The sequence below is a fragment of the Prionailurus viverrinus genome, chromosome A1 (genome assembly GCF_022837055.1).
Source record: "Prionailurus viverrinus isolate Anna chromosome A1, UM_Priviv_1.0, whole genome shotgun sequence".
NCBI classification, from domain to species: Eukaryota; Metazoa; Chordata; class Mammalia; order Carnivora; family Felidae; genus Prionailurus; species Prionailurus viverrinus.
In genome coordinates, this window is record NC_062561.1 from 177,017,364 (window position 1) to 177,034,004 (window position 16,641).

General features: G+C 49.1%; 1 protein-coding gene across 7 annotated transcripts in view; it reads right to left on the minus strand.

The window, feature by feature from the left end:
- The window catches only part of LOC125168466 (uncharacterized), a 428,202-nt gene that overhangs the window by 61,558 nt on the left and 350,003 nt on the right, over positions 1-16,641 (minus strand). For 5 of the 7 annotated variants that reach the window (XM_047863634.1, XM_047863626.1, XM_047863642.1 and 2 more), the window contains exons 1-3: positions 12,286-12,854; positions 11,353-11,413; positions 7,421-7,732 (exon numbers count right to left, since the gene is read on the minus strand). In XM_047863634.1, coding sequence (XP_047719590.1) covers positions 7,421-7,732; positions 11,353-11,413; positions 12,286-12,559 — 647 coding nt within the window. In that variant the 5' untranslated portion in view covers positions 12,560-12,854. Of the gene's footprint in view, positions 1-7,420; positions 8,046-11,352; positions 11,414-12,285; positions 12,855-16,641 lie in introns of those variants that run through there. The other 2 variants (XM_047863646.1, XR_007153158.1) reach the window with 2 other exon arrangements.

A 16,641-nucleotide genomic window follows, 5' to 3' on the forward strand; every position in this document is an offset into this window, starting at 1 on the left:
CCTCTCTCTCTGCCCCTCCCCCGCTCACGCTCTGTCTCTCTCTCAAAAACAAATAAGCATTGAAAAAAATAATTAAAAAAAGAAAAGTCACTCTGGATGTGCCACTACTCCCAGACCCTCTAGGGGTTCATTCGAGTTTCTCTCCTTCCCTTAAGCGTCATTCTTTCTCTAGCCTCTCCCACTAACCTCAATACATTTGCACTGGAACAGTCCCCTCTACACAGAACCTCCTCCTGTCATAGCCAACACCCCACTCCCAGACAGATGGCCTCCCACCTGTTCAGGCTCTGACACCCCATACTGGTCTACCGCCCCCTGTGCCCATCTCCACGGACGCTTACCTAGTGGCTCAGTAACCGTTTGTAAACCCCTGACCTGAGCCCTGCTGAAAGGTCACATGGTATGAACAGACAAATCCTTCCTGAATCGGAACCAGCCAGGGGTGGTGACAATGAAGAAATGGCTAACGTAGTGAATCATCACCATGTGACAGCCCCTGCCAGGCAGGGCAGGTGACTTGGCTGTCTTCGGGCTTGGCTACAAGAGGAGACGGCAGGGTCACCTCCTGGAGAGTGCCGTAGAGCAGTGAGAGAGCAGGTTTTGGGGGTCAAGCTAGCCCTCTGCGTTCTCTCTGTTCACGTTACTTTATTGTGTCCATCCCACCCCCCATCCGCCTTTCGTGTCTCTTGCTATGGCTCCGTGTCAGCCACTCGGGTAGCAGGCCGCCTGTCTTCCTGATGGCTGCCCAGGACTCATTCTTCATTCCCCCAGCAAGGCCCCCTCAAGCATAGCCAGCAGGTTGGGGGAAAGGCTTTGCAGCCACGTGCATGAGCGGTAGAGACCAACAGAAACTTATTTATAGTCCATAAGTTACTAATAAAGTCCATAAATCTTACTAAGTTCATTCCAAGCACAAATCTCCCCACAGAGGCTTGGGCAGGGGTGGATGGAAACAAAGTGAACATTATTGGACAAAACCCCCGTAGGAGGAGAACCGTAATACGTCATTCCACTTCCCCTCGTTAAGCCTATGCCGGGAACACCCTGTGGTTGGCAGTTGTAAACCACTGCCACCGGACCTGGAGACCCAGGCCCACCTCTCTCCTGCCTTGGCCCGGCCTCCCGCCTCCCGCCTCCCTGCAAGATGACATCTGCACAGCTGACATCGATAAAGTGGTCCTTTACTATCAGCAAAGCCTGTGGCCCCAACCCTCACACAGGACTCTAGGGAGACAGGCCGGACCACTCGGGGGGGCTGTTTGCCCAAGCCAGTTCTGGGTTGACACGACCTTGAACCGAAATCAGCTTTAAGAAGGCCAGCTGTGGGGCACCTGGGTGGCTCAGCCGGTCGAGCGTCTGACTCTCGAGTTCGGCTCAGGTCGTGGTCTTATGGTTTGTGGGTTTGAGCCCCAAATTGGACTTCGTGCTCATGTGGGGCCTGCTTGGAACTCCCTCTCTCTGCCCCCTTCCTCTGCTCGCACGTGCCCTTTCTTCCTCTCCCTCTCAAAATAAATAAACTTTTAAAAAATTAAAAAAAAAAAAAAAAGGCCAGTTCTGCCTGTTTCCCTCGGTCTAAACCCTCCTCCTGGAATGTGTCAGGCCAGTAAGGTGCAAGGTGTCCCCTCTCCCACCTGGGGCAGAAGAGAGAGAGGGTGTGCAGCAAGAGACCACGTGGGCCCCCAGTGCTGGAGCCCAGGACATGTCAGGCCAGAGAAAGCCCCATGCCGGGTGACCACGAGGAGGGAGGGACAAGAGAAATGGAGAGGACTCTTCCAGAGCCAGTAGAACAAGGTCTTCCTCTCCTTATTTGCCTCCCAGGCAGGAAAGAAAGAAGAGGAAGATGCCCAGCCTGCCCTCAGGGTGCAGAGCCAGCTCTGTGTCACTCTAATCTCAGGAGACGGGCAGAGAAAGGTGATAACCGAGAGCACTGCACCTGAGCGTGGACCGGTATCTCCACGTGAGCCCCGTGGCCCAACAAGGGCCCTGGAATTTGACCAGTCCCTGCAGCACTCGTCCCCTGGCGAGTGGGGGTGTCCTTAGTGGGATCAGACCCAGGGCGGGCTGGCCCAGGGAGACAGGAGCAGACCTTCTGCAAATCTGCCCAGAGTTGTAAGAACCAGAAACAGGAGGTGCACAGTTCCCGGCCATTGCCTTGGGGACGGTTTTTGAGGGCCCTGATATGGCAATGGCCGTGGACTTGGGGCCCATCCATTTGTGAGGAGTGATACAACCACATCCTCGAGGGACAAGGCACCCCAACCTCTACCTGTGTTACCTGGCAGCTTTTCTTGCTCTGTGGGCTCTGAGATGTGGCACTCTTGTCACGGCCGGGCTGTGTGGGATCAGGAGAAGAAAGGGCAGAGGAAGAAGGAGAGGAGGGGGAAGAGGGGGAAGAGGGAGAAGGAGAGGAGGGGGAGAGGGAGAAGGAGAGGAGGGGGGAGAGGGAGAAGGAGAGGAGGGGGAGAGGGAGAAGGAGAGGAGGGGGAGAGGGAGAAGGAGAGGAGGCGGAGAGGGAGAAGGAGAGGAGGGGGGAGAGGGAAGGAGGGAAGGGGGCAGAGGGAGGAGGAGAGGAGGGGGGAGAGGGAGAAGGAGAGGAAGGGGAAGAGGAAACAGCAGAGAACAGGAAGCTCAGAAACCACCCTCCCCCCCATCACTTAGCCAGACTCTGCATCATTTATTGAAAGAGAGGGTTTCTGGGAGCACCGCGCAGGGGAACATAGTAAGTGCTCATTAAATACTGCTATCACCCCTCGTAGTGGCGGCAGAGTAGCAGAAGCTGTCGGTGATTCATTCAACCACGAAACACCCCAGGACACAGCGCAGCCATCATCACCCCCATTTTACAGATGAAGCCAGGGTGGGAAGCAACCTGGCCCACGTGGCCCCACAGCCCCGAGGGTGGCAGAGCCAGAACAAGGGCTTGTCTGCCACGGCAGGTCCCGGGAGCCCAGCCCAAGGCACGGACTTGATCTGGCCAGCAGGCTCCAAGAGACCCGGCGACAGGGGAGAGAGAGATGGGAGATGTGGGCACAGACACAGCAGGGGCGTGCGAGAGCGAGGCGGGGGATCTGAGGGGAAGGGGGTTCAGGAGCAGGCTCACCTGCCGGAGAGGATAGGACAGGCGCAGGAAAGGAAGTGGAGAGAGGCCCTCGGAATTTGAGGGTCTGCAGCCGCCATCCGAGCTCTGGAGTGAAGGCCGCCTGGGTTCGTCCACCACATGGACCCCTCAGTAGCTGGGCGACCTTGGGCAAATCCCTCCTCACCCTCGGAGCCTCCACTGTCGTCCTCAGTAAAATGGGGGGGGGGAAGGGCAGTCCGGTCCCTCCTTCACAGGCCGCGGGGGTACGGGGCAGGGGCGGGGCACGCAGCTCTCAGTCACGGCCTGTCAGACCCAGCGAGACGGGTGAGCCTAGGGCAGAGGTGGAGCCAGACGCCTGTCCTCCTCGGACACATTCCATGCAGCATGCCGGAAGGCGGAGCCGGCGGACCTGTCTACCTGGAAGGCAGGGCGGGCGGGGAACACCGTGCATTTTCCTAGAGGAAAAGTGTCAGAGGAGACCCTCCCTCACCTTTCGGAGGAGCTAGGTGCTAGGAGCTAGCCCCAGCTCCATCGCTCCCTCCCTGTGTGACCACGAGCCAGTCACTGGTCCCCTCTGAACCTCAGTCTCCTTATCTATAAAACTGCTTTGAGGACGACAGATAATCTTAAACAGCAACTGTTAGTATTAAGTTTACCTGGGGAGGCAAAGTAACAGCGGGGGGGGGGGGGGGGAAGCACTAGACCTTCAGAGAGATCAGGGCCCAAACCCCAGCTCTCCGAAAAAGCAGTCAAGCAGCCAGAGGCAAGCTTCTCAGCCTCTCTGTGGTGCGAATAACTGCGAAGATGCATGTGAAGCCCTTAGCACAGTCTAGTAGGTAGTAAGGACTTAAACCATGGTAGCTGCCTGCCTGTTTCCCTGTCAGCCCGAGCCTGATCCGGGCCTGACCTTGCCTTCTATCTCACCCCGCTTTTGTCCCCAGATTTTCAGCCAAGTGTGGCCTGAAAGCTGTCTTTGTGGGGCAGCCAGCCACCCAGGCCCAACCGCAGCTCGGGTCTCATCAGTGCCACTGCTATAAACAGACAGAAGCATTGTAAGTAAACAACCGCTCCCCGGTGGCCCTGAAGGCCGCTGGCCTCTCGAGAGGGGGTTTGGAGGGTGGCAGTCTCGTTTGATTCAAATAACACTCAGACCTAAGGGCAGGGTGGGCCGTGAAAGCCGCCCCCCCCCGGCCCGGCAGAGCCCCAGTGGGGTGCAGAAAGCCAGAGGGCATCCAGGCACTGTCCCTGACTTCTGTCTCGCCCACCCTCAGTGGGGCCTTGCCACCCCTGCCCTGGGTCCTTTCTTCTCACTGAGCTGTGCCCTCCCCGCAGTGAGGAGCTGCCACCCAGGGCACCCACTCGCCTCATCCCCCGGCGTGACCACACAGCTGTACCAACAGCAGCGCACGCCCCGGGGCACCTTACCCACGCCGTCTGAGACCTTCACCGGCCCAAGGTGATGGGTGCCATCACAGGTAAAGAGGCTCCCTGCTGGTAAAACGGCTAGCCCCAAATCATAGGGCTGGGGTGACACGACTGGAATCGGAATCCACGTCTCGGCTGTCAGCCGTGCTCCACGCTGGAAAATCACTTCTGCCTGCCCTGGAGGCAGTCCTCGAAGCTTCGAGGGCTCAACCTTACCCTTCTTTCATCAGGGCAAGCGCACACTCGAACGACCACCCCCCCCACACCCCCCGCCAAAAAAACAAACAAACACAAAAACCCAAGCATGTTTGCTGAATGACTCTACAAATGGACCCAGAAACCAGAATGCAAAGGGCAGAGGTTTCTCCGGGGGAGGGGGGCGGGTTGCACACGCACCAGTGCTCCGCACGCTGTTTCACAAGCACCAATGCATCCCACCCTCAGAACCACCTGAGAGGGTTGGGGGGTCTGATTCTCGCTTTACAGCGGAAGAAACAGAGGACAGAGCTGAAGTGACGGGCCCGAGGCGCACGCTCTTAAGAGGCAGGGCTGAGTGCGTTCCTGGGGCTGGGGTCCTGACGCCTCACTCAGCCCCTCTGTGCGGTGAGGACCACAGGGTGGCAGGCCCCCTTGGAGGGGACCCCCAGACGCTGTCCCTTCTGGGTGACCAGCGCCCCCTGTGGATGTGGCACAGCGCTGGAGATCATCGTGAGTCTGCTCAGTAAATGGATGCACAGATAAACAGATTACTTCCTGGACTCCTTGGAGTTCTAGAAGCATAGTATACGTGCTAAAAGCATGGACCCCAAAGCCACACTGCCTGGGTACCTCAGGGTTCTCATCTGTACAACGGGTTATATATATTTATGAATTTATAACTCTATGGCTGTCTCAAATTTGTTTTTGGAGCAAGTCACGGTTAGGTGTGCCTTTAAAAGTGTGCATTTACTAAGCTGGTATCTGACCACACTGATGTAAGCATTACCTCTTATATCTGGTTTTATATAAGAGATTGAGTTCAGGCGCTGATCCATACCATTTGTGGGGGAGGGGTCCCCAAGTAGTCTTGGCACTTTGAGCCACTTTGCTTTCCTTCTGTTTCAGCCGAAACGACCCGAAGGGGGTAATTTTAAATGCCAAAGCTGCGAATGTTCTGTGTTGCTAGGGAAAAGCTCAGAGCAAGCTTCTCGGACGCCCCAGGGCCAAGATAAAAATGGAAATGACTAGTGGGTGCTAGAAAAGCGCCTTGCCCAGAAGGGAGCTTGGAGCTCAGAGCGCGTCGGGGTGTGGAGAACTGTCCCCTCCCGAGAGCTGAGGAAGGGCCTGCAAGGCTTTGCCAAGGGACACGGCGGAGACCAAAGGCGAACTCCTTCACTCCATACACGTCCCCTGTGCCTCTGGAGCCAGGCCCTGCTGCCACTCACAAAGTGTCACCCCTGTGTTTGGGGAGCTCACTTTTCAACAAGGTACACAGATGCAGAAAGGAGACAGCGTAGCAGGACCTCCCACGCACGCCATGGCCCTGCTTTCAGTTCCGCACCTGGAAGGATGGAGGAAATGTCCCCCACCAGGACCCACCGGGGAGGACATTTTATTTCTTTGAAAGAAATATTTTGACAGAATGACCGGGATGGCGAGACCCTTAGCTCATGTTCACATGAAAAGGATACGACTTAACAGTACAGGGCCGGGGAGACAAGGAAAGGAATGTATCTTCTCCCAAGGGAAAGGGGAGTAAAGACTAGATAAGAGACATGGGAAAGCTGGGGACCCCCGGGACGAAGGGCCAGAGAGAGACAGCCCGGCAGGAGGATGACCAAAGAGAAGATGAGAGAAGGGGATCTTTAGGGCTTTTTATTGTGGAGAGCACCATGGCATCCCAGGCCTCCGGCCCATGTACCGAATCTTGGATAAGTTTGCAGTCACCACTGCTGTCACTGTGTGAGTGGACGACTTTGAGAGCTCTCGGAGGGGCTGGGGGCGTTTTGCTTTTGGAGTAACAGCTACCCTATGCCAGGCGTTATTCTACGTATGTGACGCAACTGACACATTTAATCCTCGTGACAATTTTGTAAGGTTAATCCTATTATCACCCCCATTTCCCAGGGGAGGAAAGTGAGGCACAAAGAGAACAGAGAACCTTCCCCGAGGCTCATAGTTCCTGGGCAGCAGACCCAGGATCCAGCCCAGGCCAGCCCGGCTTTAGGCCCGGGAAAAAGGACCCCTGTCCCAGGCCACACATTTCAGACGCTCCTGCTCTGTTCCTCCTCTGACCATGCCTGTCCCCGCAGGGCAAGGACCACGGACGTGCCCACCTGGATCCCATGTTCTTCCCTTCCCCCTACTGTTAGACCCACGGCCTGGGTACTCAGTATGCCAGAACTCCCTTCCCAAACGGCTCTGTCAGGTAAGACCAGGGTGACCCTGATCAAAGTATGCTGAAAGGAATGGACACGGGGAGCTCCATAGTGTCCATTCCGGCCGACACGCAGTGAGAAACTCACTCTGTCCGTCTGCTCGAGCTGCCATCACAAACTGCCACGGACTGGTGGCTTAAGCAACAGAGATTTATTTTCTCACAGTTCTGGAGGCTGGAAGTCCAAGGTCAGGGTGCCAGCGTGGTCACGTTCTGGGGAGGGCCCTCTTCCCAGTTTGCAGACAGCCACCTTCTCGCTGCGTCCTCACATGGCTTTTTCTCAGTGCTTCACTGAGGAAGACAGACCTCAGACTCCCTGGGGCCTCTTCCTATAAGGGCCCTAATCCTATCAGATCAAGGCCCTCACTAACCTTAGTCACTTCTACAAAGGCCCTATATCTCCAAATACGGTCATGTTGGGGTTTAGAGCCTCAACGTATGAATTTGGCAGGGGAGGGTGGGAGGGAACAGGGCCAAAACATTCAGTCCATAATGCTTACCAGGAAAAACACGGGAGTCTCGGTGGTGGGTGATTCAGGCGCAGCACCCGAAAGCTGGTGGACGCTGCTTGGGGTTTCATTTGGGGGAATAATATCCAAACATGAACCAAGGGACCGGACTCTGGAGCCTGCGTGTGGAACATCACTGCCGGAACAGCAATACAGAAGAGGAACTTCCTCCCCTCCACAGGGCTGCGCAGGCTGGTGTTCAACGGTGCCACCTTGTGGCGCAGAGAGGCAAGAGCAAGAAGGGATTTTGACTCTCCAGTTCCCTCGGCATCTGGTATTTCAGAAGCAGGACAATGGAAAGCCCTGGGTTTTTGGAAAAATCAAAAGCAAGATATTACACTTTATCACAACAGAGTTTGAGGGGGAGGGAGCATTCAAGTGATTAACTAGAAGAAATATGACTAGATTTGTACCCTAAGCTATTGGTATAACTCCTATCGGTTCCACAGGAAATGAATGTATCGGCATAGCTGTCTAGCAGCTTCGTAAAGAAGTTTTGTAGGGGCGCCTGGATGGCTCAGTCGGTTGAGCGTCTGACTTCGGCTCAGGCCGTGATCTCACAGTTCATGAGTTCGAGCCCCGTGTAGGGCTCTGTGCTGACAGCTCAGAGCCTGGGGCCTGCTTCCCATTCTGTGTCTCCCTCTCTCTCTGCCCCATCCCCACTCATGCTCTCTGTCTTAAAAAAAGAAATAACACATTAAAAAATAAAAAGAAGTTTTGTAGCCATTCAGACTGGCTACTCTTTTAATACATTCACAGCACACAAGAGCATAGGCACAGCTAAATATCCAGAGTGTATGGTGAGCCTTTAGCGGCTCTCTCATAAAATAAAATGCTTGAAATGCTTTTTAAAAGCGAAAACCCAAGACAGAGCCATTGTCTAAGGTCTAACCGTGGCAAATCACCATGTTCAGATTTGTGCGACCGGGATCCCTAAAAACGGTATCAATCTTGGGGCACCTGGGTGGATCAGTCGGTTAAGCGTCCGACTCTTGATTACAACTCAGGTCACGATCTCATGGTTCGTGAGTTGGAGCTCTGCACGGGGGCTCTGGGCTAACTCAACTTGGGAATCTCTGTCTCCCTCTATCTGTGCCTCTCCCCTGATGATCTCTCTCTCTCTCTCTCAAAATAAATAAATACACATTTAAAAAACCATATCGATGATCTATTGAAAAGCAGGCTTTAAAAAAAAAAAGGAATGGTTTATAACAACAAGACACCCCTACATACCTATCAGAATGACCAAAATTCAAAATACTGACCCCAAATGCTGGTGAGGATGTGAAGCGACAGGAACTCTTATTCACTGCTGGTGCGGTAGCTACTTTGAAAGCCAGTTTGGCTGCTCCTTACAAAACTAAACATAATTTTACCATACAATCCCACGATAGCGCTCCTTAGGTATTTGCCCAAAGGAGTTGAAACCTTATGTCTACACAAAAACCTACCCGCAGCTGTTTATAGCAGCTTCATTCTTAATTGCCAAACCTTGGGAGCGACCAAGATGTTCTCCAGTAGGTGGGTGGATAAATAAACAAACTGCGGTGCATCCAGAAACTGGAATATTATTCAGTGCTAAAAAGAAGTGAGCTGTGAAGTCATGAAAAGACATGAAGGGAACTTAAATGCAGATCACTACATGCAAGAAGCCAATCTGCAAAAGCTACACAGTGTATGATTCTAACTAGGTGGCATTCCGGGCAAGGCAAAACTACGGAGACCATGAAAAGATCAGAGGTGGGGTGCCTGGGTGGCTCAGTCGGTTGAGCATCCCACTTCGGCTCAGGTCATGATCTTACGGCTCAGGAGTTTGAGCCCCGCATCAGGCTCTGTGCTGACGGCTCGGAGCCTGCAGCCTGCTTCAGATTCTGTGCCTCCCTCTCTCTCTGCCCCAACCCACTCGCATTCTGTCTCTGTCTCTCTCAAAAATAAATAAACATCACAAAAAAAAAAAAAAGAGAGATCAGAAGTTGCCAGGGTTAGGTGTGGGGAGGTGAACAGGCAGAGCACAGAGGAATTTTAGGGGAGTGAAAATACTCTGTATGCTATGATAGTGGTGGATAGGTGCCATTATACTTTGTCCAAACCCACAGAATGCACAAACAAAGGGCGAACCCTAAAGTAAACTATGGACTTGGGGGGACTGTGATGGGGAGGGCCATCCTTCGTTACAAATGTCCCACTCCGGTGAGTGATAGTTGATGATCGGTGAGGCTATGCATGTGTGGGGTCAGAGGATATGTGGGAAATCTCTCTGTCCCTCCCTCTCAATTTTGTTCTGGTCCTGAAACTGCTGTAAAAAATTAAGGTCTTAAAAAAAAAAAGTAGTAGCAATGTAGAATCGTTGAGTCGTTTTTTTAAGAGTCAGGAGCTGGAGCTCCGCGTCAGAAGAGGAAACATATTCTCCACCATTCACTCTTTAATTTTGGTAATTCACTGTTGTGCAAATATCACGTAGACATCATTTCATGTCACCCCTTCCCGCAATTACAGAGACTGAGCAGCAGAGAGGTTCCAGTGAATTGTCCAAGGTCAAATAGTAAGTAATGATAGATGTAGGAGTCCAACCCAGTTTTGCCACCACTCAGCCTGTCTCTCCGTAAAGAGGACGTGAAGCCTGCAGCAGGCGTTAGGAAAAGTCTGAAAGTTGATTTCAGATACCTGCTAGGAAGGCAATGGCTCGTCTGACATCTCGATTCGGGATTCAGGAATGCAGACACAGTACTTAGTCCTCAACCTGTCTACGGACAACCACCAGAGAATACTTTCCGTCCAGTTGCAAGGGATTCGTGCCCAAGACACATGAACTCAGCAAGAAACTACATCTCATGCCTCAGAGTCTGCAGGCAGCCCAAGAACATAGCAACCGAGAATACGATGTCTCCTGTAGCCCCCATGCCGACGTGTGGGCGGAGCTCATGGCCTGACTCGGGCAGCACTAAGGAAGCATTATGTGACTGTAACAAATGGAAAAATCCGTATTTCCTTCTGGAAATAAATCTCAGCCCTTAGGTGACACCAAGTCCACTGGCAGGGACTCCATGACCTTGGGCAGGCGCTCGCTGAACTCCGTAAGACATTCATAGCATAATCAAAAGGACACACACGTCAGTGCCCATAAAGCTTCCCGGGGTGGGGGAGAGACAAACTTTGGCAACGGTGGCATTTTATTAGATGGCTGCCCCGTACAGTAAAAATAACCTTTGCATTTAGTAGCCAGATCTTTTTTTTTTTTTTCCAAATTGCTTTTGCCTTTCATTAAACAGCCCAATCCAGAAGAGTCTTTCCTTTCATCACAGAGTGGAAAAATTCTCGGTGGCATTCTCCCAGACCTGGGGCCCACCCACTCACGAGTCCCAAGGGCCCCACACGCCCTGGTCAGGTGACTCTGGGGCATTCGCTGCACATCATCTCAGGAGGTCTACGTACACAGCTCAGTTCTGGCCACTCAAAGATGAGAGGAAGGAGGAGAAACACTTCGGGGACCGACAATTTTGTTGTGGTTTTATAACTGACCTTTTTTTTTTTTTTTTCTTTTTTAAACAATCTGCCCAGGGAAAAAGACAGAAAACTTTTCCACTATTGCTTGGGCAGCTCATGAATGCGTTAGGTCAAGACTCCCGGGCACGGCGTCAGCGTGACGGTACAGCGGAGACAGCCTGGGGCACCGGCGTCAGGAACACACGGCCCCTCTTTCACGGCGTTTGTGAGGAAGGGAGAGGCCACGCAAGCTCTCCTTCCTCTTGCCCTTCTCCCTGAGTGGCACCAGTTCCTCCTTTTCCCTAAAGGAATCGAAGACCAATTCCACACCTGGAGACATGTCTTCCCTGCCCCACCTCCCCCTCTGGTTAATAACAGATTTTAAACGAATGGTTCCAATCTCCTGTGCAGAGTTCCAAATAACCATGTAGCTACCCTACCTTCGAGGAGGGGGACCAGAACTCCCTGCCATTTGAAGCATGGGCTGCACGTGGCGACTTCCTGCAAAGAGGAGGTATGGCAACAGGGGGAAAGGGTGACCTCACGGAGAAGAAACCTGACAAAGCCTACCTTGGCCGGGGCGATGAAAGTCAACAGCAACCGTGAGAAGTCACATTGACGGTATGTTCCCTTGACATGATGTGATGTGAGTGGCATTTTACCTCTGTGGTCTTCCTCCCCAAACCCATAACCTCATTTTACTCATGAGAAAAATAACGGACAAACTCCAGCGAGGGGGGTAGGGGGCATTCTACAAAATGCCTGACCAGTATTCTTTCAACTGTCAAGGTCATCAAAAACCTGATGGAAAAGGAAAATCTGGGAAACTGTCACAGCCAAGAGGAGCCTAAAATGACATGGTCACTAATTGCCATGCAGAGTCCTGGATGGGACCCTGGAACAGAAAAAAAGGATACTAGGGAAAAACCAAAGAAATCTGCATTGATATTAGTTAATAACAATGTGTCGATGCTTGTTCATTAATTGGGACAGATGCACCATGCTAATATATTAATAATAGGGTCAACTGGGCATGAAATATATGAAAACTCTCTGTATTGCCCTTACAATTTTTCTGTAAATCTAAAACTGAAAATTTTAAGTTTATTTAAAAACAATGAATGGCTTTGGTTTTGCCTCTTGCTCCCCTTGTCTGCCTTCTCCTATGACCTTCTTAGCTGTTCTCACAGTCTACTTGATGTACTTCTGTGCTTATCAGTTTTGCTTCCTCCCTCTGGAGAGATCTATACAAGTTTAGTCCATCAAGCCAGGCATTGACCCAAAGACGGACACACCAATATCTCCCAGTCCTCCTCAGGCATTCTTAAGGGAGCTCCCAAGGGTCTGGGGCCAACACGTTGTTCAATACTTACGCACAGCTACTAGGCTAAGTCCGATATTCACAGGAGCTGAAATTCTCCACTGGTTCCTGTTGGAAGTTATGAGTGATAAATCAATCATCATAATAATGATGCTTATGACTTGTGTGACTTGTGCACTGCCAATATCCTGTGGACCGTTTTGAAACGCAGATGATACAGAAGCCCTCAGCCCTATTATAAATCTGCCTAATTTGCCTATTAACACGGAAACAGAATCACGTGACATTTGGCCCTTGGTGACCAACATAATGCTTTCAAAGTTCATCCATGTTGTAACACCTACCAGGTACTTCTTTTTATTGCCAAATAATATTCCATTGTATGGAGACACCGCATTTTGTTATCCATTCATCAGTGTATGGACTCTTGGGTTATTCCCACTTTTTCCTATTACGAATAATGCTTCCGTGAACATTCGTGTACTGTACTAGTTTTTGTGGGGATATACGTTCCCATTTCTCTTGGATACATCCCAGGACTGGAATTGCTGGATCACATGGTAACTCTCAGTTTAACCCTCTGAGGAATTGCCAAGCTGTTTTCCAAAGTGCTGTGCTATCTCTACTCTCACCAGCTGTCTATGAAGCTTCGAATCTCTCCACCTTCTTTCTAAGATTTGTTCCAATCTACCTCTGATCATAGCCATCCTAGCGGGTATAAAGTCACTGGGGCTTTGATTTGCATTTTCCTGATGACTAATGATGTCGAGCATCTTTTCACGTGCTTGGCCACACGCACACCTTCTTTGGAAAGCTGCCCATCCAAAATGCTTTGTCCATTTTTTAAAAACATTGTTAACGCTTATTTTTATTTTTTATTTTAATTTTCATTTTTTTCATTTTTTCATTTAATTTTATTCATATTTTGCTTTCCTAGAAATAAATCTCGGCCCTTAGGTGACACTGAATCCACTGGCGGGGACTCCATGCCCCTGAACTAACTCCCTGAGACATTCACTGCATAATCAAAGGGACAGACACTTAAGTGCCCATAATTATCCTGCAAGCAGGGGAGGATCAGAGAGAGAAGGAAGCACAGAATCTGAAGTAGGGTCCAGGCTCCGAGCTGTCAGCACAGAGCCCAACGTGGGGCTCGAACCCACAAATCACAAGATCATGGCCTGTGCCAAAATCGGACGCTTAACCGACTGAGCCACCCAGGAGTCCCCGCTTTGTCCTTTTTGAAACTGGCCTGTCATTTTCTTATTGAGTTGTAATGGTTTATATATTCTAAGTGTGAAGTCCCTCATCAAACATATGATTTGCAAAATTTTCATCTCGTTCTGTAGGTTGTCTTTTTTATGTTCTTGTTGATGCCACCTGAAGTACAGAAGCTTTCGGTTTTAACCATGTCCAGTTTATTTGTTGTTGCCTACACTTTTGGCGTCATGTCTAAGAAAGTAGGGTCTACTTATGAAGATAAAAAGCTTCTGCACAGCAAAAGAAACAACAAAACTAAAAAGCAGCCAACGGAATGGGAAAAGATATTTGCAAATGACATATCGGACAAAGGGCTAGTATCCAAAATCTATAAAGACCTCACCAAACTCCACACCCAAAAAACAAATAACCCAGTGAAGAAATGGGCAGAAAACATGAATAGGCACTTGTCTAAAGAAGACATCCGGATGGCCAACAGGCACATGAAAAGATGCTCAACATTGCTCCTCATCAGGGAAATACAAATCAAAACCACACTCAGATATCACCTCACGCCAGTCAGAGTGGCCAAAATGAACAAATCAGGAGACTATAGATGCTGGAGAGGATGTGGAGAAACAGGAACCCTCTTGCACTGTTGGTGGGAATGCAAACTGGTGCGGCCGCTCTGGAAAACAGTGTGGAGGTTCCTCAAAAAATTAAAGATAGACCTGCCCTATGACCCAGCAGTAGCACTGCTAGGAATTTACCCAAGGGATACAGGAGTGCTGATGCATAGGGGCCCTTGTACCCCAATGTTTATAGCAGCACTCCCAAAAATAGCCAAATTATGGAAAAAGCCTAAATGTCCACCAACTGATGAATGGATAAAGAAATTGTGGTTTATATACACAATGGAGTACTACGTGGCAATGAGAAAGAATGAAATATGGCCCTTTGTAGCAACGTGGATGGAACTGGAGAGTGTTATACTAAGTGAAATAAGCCATACAGAGAAAGACTGATACCATATGTTTTCACTCTTATGTGGATCCTGAGAAACTTAACAGAAACCCATGGGGGAGGGGAAGGAAAAAAAAAAAAGAGGTTAGAGTGGGAGAGAGCCAAAGCATAAGAGACTCTTAAAAACTGAGAACTAAGGGTTGATGGGGGGTGGGAGGGAGGGGAGGGTGGGTAATGGGTATTGAGGAGGGCACCTTTTGGGATGAGCACTGGGTGTTGTATGGAAACCAGTTTGACAATAAATTTCATCTATTGAAAAAAAAGAAGAAAGCAGGGTCTAATCCAAGGTTACAAAGATTTATACCTCTGTTTTGTTCTAAGAGTTTTATAGCTTCAGCTCTTCCATTTAGGTCTTTGATTCATTTTAAATTCATTTTTATATATTATGCAAGATAGGGGTCCAAGTTCATTCTTTTGCATGTGTGTATCCAGTCATCCCAACACCACTTATTGGAAAGATTATTCTCTCTTCAATTTAATTGTCTTGGCAACCCTGTCAGAAATCAATTGACCATAAATGTGAGGGTTTATTTCTGCAGTCTCAATTCTATTCCACTGATGTACATGTCTCTTTATGATGGTACCACACTGTCTTGATTACTATAGCTTTCCAGGAAGTTTTGAAATCAGTAACGGTGAGATTTCTAACCTGTTCTTCTTTTTTCAAGATTATTTTGGCTACTTGGGGTCCCTTGAATTTCCGTATGAATTTTAGAATCTGCTTGTCATTTTCTGCCAAGAAATCACCTGGGTCTGACAGGAATTGCGTTGACTCTGTAGATCAATTTGGGGAGTATTGCCACCCGTATTCGTTTTCTAGAACTGCCATAATAAAGCACCACAAACTGGGTGGCTTAAATAACTGTATCACCTCACAGTTCTGAAGGCTAGAAGTCTGAGGTCAAGGTGTTGACAGGGCTGGTTGATTCTGGGGGCTGTAAAGGAGGATCTGTTCCATTCCTCCCCCTAGCTTTGGTTGTTTTCTGGCAATCTTTGGCATCCCTTGTCTTGTAAATGCATCACTCTGATCTCTGCCTTCGTCTTCACATGTTGTGAAGATGTCCTTTTATAAAGACACCTGTCATATTGGAATAGGCCCACTCTAATGATCTCATCTACACTTAATCATCTGCAAAGATCCTATTTCCAAATAAGGTCACATCACAGGTACTGGAGGTTAAGATTTCAACATCTTTTGGGGGAAACACAACTCAATCTGTAACACCATCTTAATTAACAATGTTAGGTCTTCTGATCCATGAACATGAGATGTCTTTCCATTTATTTGCGACTTCTTCAATTTCTTTCAACAACGTTTTGTAGTTTTCAAAGTGTAGGTTTCATACTTGGTTAAAATTTTTCTTGGTATTTGATTCTTTTTGATGCTATTATTGCCAATGAAATTGTTTTCTTAATGTAATTTGCCCTTTACTCATTGCTACTATATCAAAATAAAATTGACTTTTGTACCTTGATCTTGTATCCTGCAACCACGCTGAGCTTATTTACTGCTTCTAATAGTTTTTTAGTGTATTCCTTATGTCATTCTATCTCCAAAGAGATAGTTTTATTTCTTCTGCTTCTATCAGGATGCCTTTCTTTCATTTTCTTGCCTATTACTTTTCTTTTGCCCTGATTTCTACATCATTTGTTTCTTTCTTCTTCATGTGGTACATACTTCTGTAAGCCATCCCAAATCATTTTGTAAAAGATGGGATATAAATTAACACATTTAAAAATAAAGCTCATACTCTATTAATAAAATCTGTTTTTTTTTTTCAATTCACCCAGAAGCCCTGAATTTTGACAATGAATCTTCCTTGATTCCACTGAATTTTTAGAGGCCAAAAAAAAAAAGAAATCCAAAATTCCTGATGATCTAGCAACTTAATTATCTACCAAATATTGAAGGACGATGATATCAACCATCATCCTTCAAAATGATGCTTTGCAAGAAGGGCAATATATATATTTCATCCTATCAAAACACACTAATTTTTTTTAAGTATTATAAACAGTACCAGATTATCAGGTCTTTAAGAAAACTCTAGGGACTGCAAATTCACGAAGTGGTCTGTGACAGGTGGTGAGTGCAAGTTCATTGTTTAATGTCTTTCTTTGCCTTCTCCCAGGGCAGACCTGTGTCTTAGCTTCATTTCTAGCTCCAGCACTGGTACTGTCCCTG